Here is a 10000-nt window from a genome sequence, read left to right on the forward strand (position 1 = left end):
AAAAAAAGGATGCTAGGATTCACAATGATTCAATAGGGTGCCGCTAGTACAATATTACTAAAAGAGAAAAGAGAATTGAAAAAGTTTCAAAGAAAATTTTCCTGATTTTTAAAAAATTCTTTCTTCTTCTTGTTTTTAATAAATTTCCCTTTAGGCAAGATATTCCACTTTCTGTCCAACCAGTGTGATCACTAAAAATATGTGGTCCTAAAGATACACTCTAATCAAAAAACTAAAAATTATTAGAGATTACCAATGAGGACTTCATATATGGGGAAAAATACAAACAAAGACAGAAAGTATAATTCAAAATGGGCTAATTATGATCAAATGCCAAGCAGTGAGCCATGTCTTACCTTTTTCTTGAAATTCATTCTCTTTGGAAGTGCATGGACCATTGTCAATGTGGCTGAGAACACAAATGTCTGCCGCTTTTCCTTTGCTTCCTCCTCACTGTTAATCACTTCCAATAGCTTGGTCAGTTCCTGAAAATGACCACGTTCCACCATGCGGTCTGTCTCGTCAATGGCCAAGTACCTGTTTAACAGCAAAGATGGTTACTTAAAAAATTCTCTGATTTGACATTTGAATGAAAGCAAGGGGGGAAGTGAGAAAGAGGGAAGAGAATGGGCCTAACTCCTTGGATGTAAATGCTTTGGCTTCCCTCTTGCAGCTGTATTCAAAGGCAACAACATGGCCAGGACTGCTAATTTTGTAGAAAAAAAAATACAACAATACACAATAAGGGATGCATATCATTTGGCATCGAATAACTCAATGTAGTAGTAGTATCAAGCATGTGAGGAATTACCAAGAGTCAAATACTTTTTTTCTTTTCAAAAGTTACCAGCTTCACTTGTTGACACCCGAGTGCTTGTATCATTCACTCTCAATTTGGGTTCAGATTTGCTAGGGTAAATTTATATAAAGACTCTCCATAATGAGCTCCCATTTATATATGCATTATCAAATGTGGGTTGGAAAAATATTTGTGATTACGTCCTGCTATTAGACAAAGTAGATCTCAGAAAAAATGATTGTTTTATGAAGCAAAACCTCATTTGAAGTGTATCATTATATCTAGCATATCTCAGAATTGCAAGAATGAGATTGAAGAGAGAGAGAGAGAGAGAGAGAGAGAGAGAGAGAGAGAGAGAGAGAGAGAGAGAGAGAGAGAGAGAGAGAGAGAGAGAGAGAGAGAGAGAGAGAGAGAGAGAGAGAGAGAGAGAGAGAGAGAGAGAGAGAAGAAGAGAGAGAAGAGAGAGAGAAGAAGAGAAAGAAGAGAGAGAGAGAGAGAAGAGAAAGAGAGAGAGAGAGAGAAGAGAAAGAAGAGAGAGAGAGAGAGAGAGAGAAAGAAGAGAGAGAGAGAGAGAGAGAGAGAGAGAGAGAGAGAGAGAGAGAGAGAGAGAGAGAGAGGAAGAGAGAGAGAGAGAGAGAGAGAGAGAGAAAGAGAGAGAGAGAGTGACTGACTGACAGAGAGAGAGAGAAGGAGAGAGAGAGAGAAAAAGAGAGAGAAAGAGAGAGAGAGAGAAAAAGAGAGAGAGAGAGAGAAAAGAGAAAGAGAGAGAGAGAGAAAAGAGAAGAGAGAGAGAAAAAAAGAGAAGAGAGAGAGAAAAAAAGAGAAGAGAGAGAGGAAAAAAGAGAAGAGAGAGAGAAAAGAGAGAAGAGAGAGAGAAAAGAGAGAAGAGAGAGAGAGAGAGAGAGAGAGAGAGAGAGAGAGAGAGAGAGAGAGAGAGAGAGAGAGAGAGAGAGAGAGAGAGAGAGAGAGAGAGAGAGAGAGAGAAAGAAAAAAGAGAGAGAGAGAGAGAAAGACAAAAGAGAAAGAGAAAGAGAAAGAGAAAGAGAAAGAGAGAGAGAGAGAAAGAGATAGAGAGAGAGAGAATTTCTCTTGATATCATACTCTACTTCGGTAAATCATAACTATGAACATTAAAAGGCTTACTTCCTTCATTGATGCTGGGCAAGACAAACATTTATCATGAAAACAAACCATGTTATAAACAATCATGAGTGATAGGTTTCCAAATTTGAATGTACTTAAAAAAAGAAGTGATCTTGATGCAAGGGTTTTCTCCTTACCTGATATATGGAAGCTGGCAGAGGTGATGGTTCCCCTGCTGTAACAGCTCCCACAAGCGTCCTGGTGTGCCTATCACAATGTCTGGTCCACGAGCTAAGATTCGTTCCTGCTTCTGAGATGACATGCCTCCTACAACCACTGCTGTCTTGATGTCTGTGTTGACTAGCACTGCTAAGAGGTGACTGTTTACCTGGTGGATAAGGTACAAAAATATTTTCAGTGTCTACAAATATGGGATATTTCAAGAGGAATAATAAAAGAAATCTCTTTGGTAAATTCATTAAAACAATATTTGAACAGATCTACTTCCACAAAATCTTACCTGTACTGCAAGTTCTCTTGTAGGTGTAATGATGAGAGCACGTAGCTTCCTCCGAGGATATCTTTTCACTCTGTCCTCATTCAGAAAATCAAAACTAACATCCTTTATAACCCTCACACAGCCAAAACCTTGATTTCCCATGTCTCCATATTCTAGGTCCTTTTCATCATCATCTGCTAGATCTTCAACATTTTCCAATTCATTTTCATCATATTCTCCTGCCTCAACTGACTCCTCCATTTCCTCCCCATCTCCAAAACTGTCTAATTCTTCAGCTTCATCCTCATCACTGTCTTCCAAATCTTCGCCATTTAAATATAAAGATGAAGGATCTAACTCTTCAATATCCTCTTCATTTATCAAATTGTTGTCCTCACTGTTGTCCACGTCCTCGTCCTCATCTTCATCTTTATCTTCAACGTTTTCATCTTCATCGCCTTCATCTTCATCATCCCCATCTTCATCATCCTCATCTTCATCGTCCTCATCTTCCTCGTCCCCTTGAATCTGATCCTCTATCTCCACTTCCCCCTCCCTGTCCCCTATGTCTCTGCCCTCAAAGTCAAAGCTTGAAGGATCTAGCACTTCCAGGGCATTATCCCCTAAGGGTACATCAAAACCCTCTATCTCTGCCTCATCCATTACATCCTTGCTATCCCCTTCATCATCTCCATTTCCTCGTACGCTCATCCCCATGGGTGGCAACTCTCCATATTCTATTCCCTCCTCGTCGTCACTACTCTCCAAGCCACTGTCGTCACCCTCGGCTTCACGCTCTTTGTCCAGCAGGATTCCATGAATGATGGGTATTCCAAAAGCAAGAGTCTTTCCACTACCCGTTTCTGCAGCTCCAATAATATCCATGCGACCCTTAATGGCTGGCGGAATAGTAAGTTTCTGTGAAGAAAAAAAGAAAAAAAAAAGGTAAAAGGATCAATTCATCACAACAATAATAAAAAAGTCTCAAAGTGGCTACAAAGGGATGGCAATCATAAAAAAATAAATATTATAACAAAATAATCTATAACACTTCCATCAACTAATACCAAATAAAGGAATATGATTAACTTACTTGAATCTCTGTCGGCTCCGAAAATCCTAGTTTGGCAAGGGCCTCCGTCACAGGTTCTGGAGTGCAGATTGTCATCCAGGCAGACACATCAACCTGTGTCTCCTCTGCCTTGTTTGCACCATGGTAATGAGCTTTGTCATAGCGTGCCTTCTTGGCGGGTGCTGGAGCTGCCTTGCTCTTTGTTTTCCTCTTCTTGGATGTCTTTTTGACGTCACCTTCCTCTGACTGCCCGCTTACCTCTTCCAGGTTGGTTGCATCTTCTACCTCACTTGTGCCTTCCTGGTCTGTGCTATCAACTTGGCTTTCACTACCGACACCTAAATCTTCTGCCGCATCCAAGTCAAGTTTCTCCACTTGGCTGTCACCATTTGCTTTGGTCACCTTTTTCTTTTTCTTCTTCTTCCTTTTCTTTTTTTCTGGAGCACTTTCAGTTTTCTCTACTTTATTTTCTTCATCAACTGCTACTTCCTTTTTCTTTTTCTTCTTCACTTTCTCTTTTTCTGGAGCACCTTCACTTTTCTCTATTTTCTTTTCATTATTAACTGTTACTTCCTTTTTCTTTTTCTTCTGTTTCTTCTGTAAATGAATAATTAATGGTTAGTTTATAATATTCATAATAATAGCAATAGTAAATTTAAGAAAAACAATAATAATAATAATAATAAAAGTAATAATAACAAAATCAAAAACATCATTGAAACAATACAATAATGTATAATGATCAAATAAAATCATACAGTAACAAAAATAACAACAATAATCCTCAAATCAATGACAATGATAATTATGTATAATAATAACACTAACAATTTTGTTTATAACAATAAAACAAAAATGATCATACTAGTAATAATCATATTCATAAGAAGATTAATAAGTAATAATGATAATAACAATAATAATAAAAATAATCTCAATAATAATAGCAATAATAATATTAATAATGATATCAATAATAATGATTATAATAATAATAATAATAATAATAATAATAATAATAATAATAATAATAATAATAATAATAATAGTTAATAACAATGATGATAATATAACTAATTATTATAATAATAATTACAATAATAACAACAGCAACAGTTGCCTAAGTAATAATTATGTGTATCATTGCTTACCTCTTTTATAATTTTACCATTTTTCCACACTTCTCTCTTTAATTTGCCTCTCTTCCGGTCTAATTTCAATAACGTGCATGCTTTTATTTCTTCAAACCCTAAAAGACCGTCAAACTCTGGAGTAAAGTCTATGGGGGTTGCAGCAAGGCTCTCGGCCCTTTCTCCTGGCTTTTTCTTCCCCATTATACTCTATTGTGTCAAATCTGAAATGAAGAAAAATAGATAGTATTAGTTATCAAAACATGAGAAAAATGACAATAACAACATACAACAAATAAATAGTTATCATGCAAGTCAAATATAAAATGCTTTAACACAGATATTGTATAATATTGGTAAGAAATGTAACATTTTTGAGACTGCAATTTCCACCGGGGGAATACTGAATAAAGGTCCTAAACAATTCTTGATTCCAATATCAATGACATTAGTATGGTTAGAAGGTATACCAGTTAATTTAAAAGTATACTCCAATTACAGTATATGTCAATATTATGCCCTTATGCCATATCTTTGACCTCCATACCATATACCTATGCTATAGCAATATATTTTTTTTTCCTATGATAAATACACATAGTAAATTTTCTGAATAACGCCGCATCACTAAATACCACAAAAGTGGTATCGATGGATTCCTCTCAACCTCTACTATTCATATAAAGTGGAAATAATGTGCGCTTCCACCCCTAGACCCCACAATCTGGGTCCCGATAGTAGGGGAGGGCCTGAAGTAGAGCAGGGAAATTACGGGGTAAAATATGAATTCCGAGTATATTTTGTATGAAAAATCTTAACCCAATTCCCTACCTCAATTTGCCTAGTTTTGAAGTCAGCCTTTGCCAAGAGGGGGCTACACCCCTCTGTGGACCTCCCCTATTCAGGGGACTTTGTGATACTTATATGTGATTAGTTCTGTAAATGAAATTGCCGCGGCCGCAAATAACCTTCACACTACCCCATGATGACAGCAACTGAGTCTTCGTCTCATATATTGCCAAACACATAGGTGAGTTTATATAAATTGGATTAGTATAGGTTTAATTCTTACAAATTATGGCTAGTTGCCTTGGCTCTATCATACTGGAACACAAGGTAAAGGGCCTTTTGTGGATCAGACAGGGGAGATGTGATTGGTGTTTGAATGATATAAGTGTAATATATCACTGTTTAGTAGTAGTGGGATTTTTCATCCAGCCACACCCACCACCCCACTTCTTCAAATTCCCCTCTGACCACTGCCAGTTTCCGACGAGATTATTAGTGTGCACTTTACTACAACTATACGCACATACGTGCATTTGTGATTCTCTAGATCTGGATACATGCACAGCACAGGGTAGCATTTTTGCGTATAAAGCTGCAATACTCCAGAGTATGACTCCATATGTATTTATTATTATTCTTTTTTATTATATTTTTACTCTTTGGGACGAGTTATAGCTCTATTTAGACTTCATGTTTACGGCTTAGTCCGTGGAACTCCCTATAATCGAATTCAAGATAGCAAGTCTTTTCAAGTTGATTTCAATACAACACAGGTAATATAACTACTGGGAAAAGTCCTGTTAGGAAACTTGCTGCAAATCAATAATTGAGAATCCCCAAATTGTGCTAATGTCTGGTACCTTAACCAATAATACGGAGAACTTAAATATAATAGCTACCGAAACGCTGGTCTGTTTACACTTACACGAAGCACGTGTTGCTTATTCACATCCGACACAGTTCTCTGTATGCCGATGTTTTATACTCATGTCATTATAAAAAGGAGTAATGATAACGAAACAAAAAACACATACATGTTTTAATAAGCAAATTTATGTCACTCAGATTTAGATAAATGACTATATTGACCATGCAGTACAAGCACTATGGTAAAAAGTTTGTTTATAAATATAAAGTTTACCTTTTCGTGCATCTTAAATAATTTTCTTGTCAAATTACATACATTTTGTAATATTTATTACATACAAATCATATTAAAACAACTTATATGAAGGTAAATCCGTGACTATTACTTATACCCATGCTCTCTCAACACTGGTTATCGGATGTGAACGAAAATCAGCTGGGAGGAAAATGTAAACACGAAGTGGTATACATAGGATATTATTGAATACTTCTGCAAATAGGTAACGATATGTTAAAAAATAAAACGTTTAAGATAGTTAGTGTTATTCTTTTTATTATCCGAATTAACCAGTATCGACAGCTTGCGTAGAACTTTATACGATGACCTACAGTAACGATTTTGGCCCGGTAGTTTCGGAAGGAAGGAATTACACCAAGGAATTTTATAGGGGGAATTGATCCAAAACGCTTCCGCGCGATGAATCATGCACCGATGAAGTCCCCTTAGCCTCAACTATTCATATTTAACTTGATAGTTAGGAGGTGCATGCATGAGATCAGAGAAATAACGGGGTAAAATATGAATATTAATGGATGACATGCACTGAAATATATATATATATATATATATATATATATATATATATATATATATATATATATATATATATATATAGCAAGATGAATATTTACTGTGGTATTGATTCCCAACCAAACAAGTCCTCTAGGCATGCTGGCATAAAGTATTGTGTCCAACTTAGTCTGGCTCCTGTGTGCACAAGATTAGTGCTTGGCATATTTTTGACAATCTTTTTTCTTGGTGCAATTGAAATTTGAGCAATTTATATTTTAATAATCCAAAGAAGCATTGTCTGTTCTTTCTTCTCTTTGTCTTGGTCTATCCAATACAAATACCTGTTATTAAGACTCATTGAGGACTTCTGTCTACAAATGTGTTGAGAAATATCAAAGGGTAATATTTCACTCTTATATTTAGGTAATTTAATCCTTACTAATCTGTTTGAAAGGTCATTATATAGAAAAAAAATACTAAAACAATGAAATATCTAAACAATAATTTTGATTTCCTTCTAACAAATAGGGATGAAGGAGGCAGAAAGGTATGATTTATAACTCAGTTGTAATTTGATTCAAGCTGTTTGTGCATTTTAAAGTCAAACCTTTTATGGCCGTGTGTGGTATAGGAGGGAAATCTATCTTATTCAAATGGCATCTTTTCCTGTCTTGCCTACCAGCCTCTCATAATTTTTACATGGAAAACTAACACTTTCACACAATCGATAGTACACACATGATGGAAAATTACCCAGTATTACTCACTTACCCTCTGGAGTGACATCATAGAAATTAGGTCTAAGTTCATTTCTCATCTAAAATGTTGTCTTGTATATATAGTTTATGCCTGGTGAAGTTATTCAGACTGTTTTTTTATGTTAGTAAGACAATATTGATGTTCTACTAATATTAAAGACATCTTTTGAATCATAAAACTAAAATTACAGCATTTTTTACAAATAACCAGAAGTACCAGTAAAGGTTACTAAAATATCTATATAGTGCATTATCAAGCAATCACTTCGGCCTCTGTGCCTTGCACTCTGGAAAAGGTCAACAAATCTTCACCATGTATATTCTGGCAAAATAGAACTTTGACTATATCTTGCCCAAGTACACAGTGTTCTTTTGGGGGGGCCTTTGCCGAAGTATGAATCCAGTAGCATATAGGTGGTTATGTTAGTATCATTATATCACTTTATCTTATATTTGTAAATGTGCTTGCATATGTGTAGAATGGAAAATAGTCAACCTTCTATTCCCAGATTAGGCATATTTGGAATGAAAAGTGATCCTAAATGCTTACTTTTCAGATTGTACAAGTTGAGAGGCAGAGACAGGCAAAATGAGGTCAGCATATTTTAACTGGACACAGGTTGCCTCGCTTAGTACGTCTTCTTTCACCTGTAAAGTTGTACCCAAGAACCTAAAAGGGCGGAACAGGAGCTCACAAGATTGGCTCCAGAGGCAACTCAATGATCCCTATGTAAAGTTGGCAAGATATGAACATTATAGGTTGGTAATTCTGTGTTACTGATAATAAGGAAGTTTCTAGATGTGTTAGTGTAGTGCATATGTGTAGTTGCTCATCACATTGATCAATAAATTATGATTTCTTTGGGTGATGATGAGATTGTTCTGAGAGAGATTTAGTACCTCTTGTTTATTTAGATTACCTTTTTTCTCTCAAACATCTTTCAAATGTCTCTTAATACCTTTGTTTGGATCTTAAGAGCATCACAGATATAAGGATATCCTGATTTTAGTGAAGCCCCTAAATATTTTTTCAGAGCTCGAAGTGCCTACAAACTGCTGGAAATGGATGACCAGCTTAAAATCCTTAAACCAGGACAAGTTGTTGTTGAGTGTGGGGCTGCTCCAGGTGCATGGACTCAGGTCGCTGTCAACAGAGTCAACAGTTTGCCAAAGGGTAACTTTTTCTCCTCAGAAAAAATACTTCTGTAGTCATTTGTTGCATAGCCTCTCAGTGGTACCACATATTTGTTACATATTCTCAAAATGAGTAGTACTTAGACTTTTTACTATCATACCCCCTCTAGTAGTTCGTTCCTACAAAAGAGATCATTTAAGTTGTGTGTTTTTCGTCTGGAAACACTGCTCTAAATATAAAAGAAGATGGAATGCTTGATATGAAAATGTTTACTTCTGTTTGCTGCATGCTCTACTGCACGTTTTTATTGTTGTGGTTCCGTTTAGCAAAAACAATTTATTGATGGAATTTCATATTAATATTTTAGCAAAATAGAGCAGATGCCTGATATTGAGAAGTACCAGTAGTCCAAGTGATTTAACCCATTGCCGACGGGGGATAGATTTGCTTACACAGGCTCCAGGATGAGTTTTATTTCTGATCGAGGCAGCTTCTGCAACATAATTTGATTTTTCCCACTCCCTATTAGTCACTCATTGTAGAGCTAGAGACATTTTTGTGTTTTTTTGTTTTTTTTTGTGTGTTTTACTATTTTTAGAAATTTATATCTGTCATATCACAGGCTCCATCAATTTTGCAGTTGACTAAAATTGTAGTTCAGGGTCCATATCAACTCATTTTTTTTCTTTACACTCAATGTGATAGAAGTATTACTGTTTTAGGGGGGACAAAAAAAGAACTTTATTTTTTCGCATTTCTGTGCTGTCACGAACAAACACGAAACTTATAACCATCCAAAATGAAGAGGTTGGGAAGAGGAAGGAAACTTGTGCTTTTGACAGTGAGTGCCACAATAAAAGGCATCCCTACTGGCACAGGGGCACATTGTAGGCATTGGGCATGGTGTAAGTCACCTTCCTCTTCTCGTTCTGTCTGCACATCTTTCATCTACGGTACTTTAGAGCAAGAGGTCGGGAACTTGCGATGTGCCATCACTCTACAGAGATAGTGCTTGCTAGAGACCGTAGATGGGTGCCATTCAAGGCTCTCTCTCCTGCTGGTGCTAGGAGAAAGT

The 10000-nt window shown here is 36.3% G+C and overlaps 2 protein-coding genes across 5 annotated transcripts in view; one reads left to right on the forward strand and one right to left on the reverse strand.

Moving 5' to 3' along the window:
• Window positions 1–6392, reverse strand: part of LOC122248569 (ATP-dependent RNA helicase DDX24) — a 12579-nt gene extending 6187 nt beyond the window's left edge. The window contains exons 1-6 of one of the 4 annotated variants that reach the window (XM_086536068.1): window positions 6298–6392; window positions 4605–4807; window positions 3475–4050; window positions 2403–3299; window positions 2080–2270; window positions 357–537 (exon numbers count right to left, since the gene is read on the reverse strand). In XM_086536068.1, coding sequence (XP_086392194.1) covers window positions 357–537; window positions 2080–2270; window positions 2403–3299; window positions 3475–4050; window positions 4605–4787 — 2028 coding nt within the window. In that variant the 5' untranslated portion in view covers window positions 4788–4807; window positions 6298–6392. The other 3 variants (XM_086536067.1, XM_086536070.1, XM_086536069.1) reach the window with 3 other exon arrangements.
• Window positions 6393–6639: 247 nt separating this feature from the next.
• Window positions 6640–10000, forward strand: part of Mrm2 (Mitochondrial rRNA methyltransferase 2) — a 6377-nt gene continuing 3016 nt past the window's right edge. The window contains exons 1-3 of the mRNA XM_043008477.2: window positions 6640–6739; window positions 8348–8549; window positions 8825–8964. Of these exons, the coding sequence (XP_042864411.2) occupies window positions 8380–8549; window positions 8825–8964 (310 nt within the window). The 5' untranslated portion in view covers window positions 6640–6739; window positions 8348–8379. The remainder of the gene's footprint in view (window positions 6740–8347; window positions 8550–8824; window positions 8965–10000) is intronic.

The sequence above is a fragment of the Penaeus japonicus genome, unplaced genomic scaffold (assembly GCF_977035675.1).
Source record: "Penaeus japonicus unplaced genomic scaffold, GWHDUDI00000001_assembly GWHDUDI00000004, whole genome shotgun sequence".
NCBI lineage: Eukaryota > Metazoa > Arthropoda > Malacostraca > Decapoda > Penaeidae > Penaeus > Penaeus japonicus.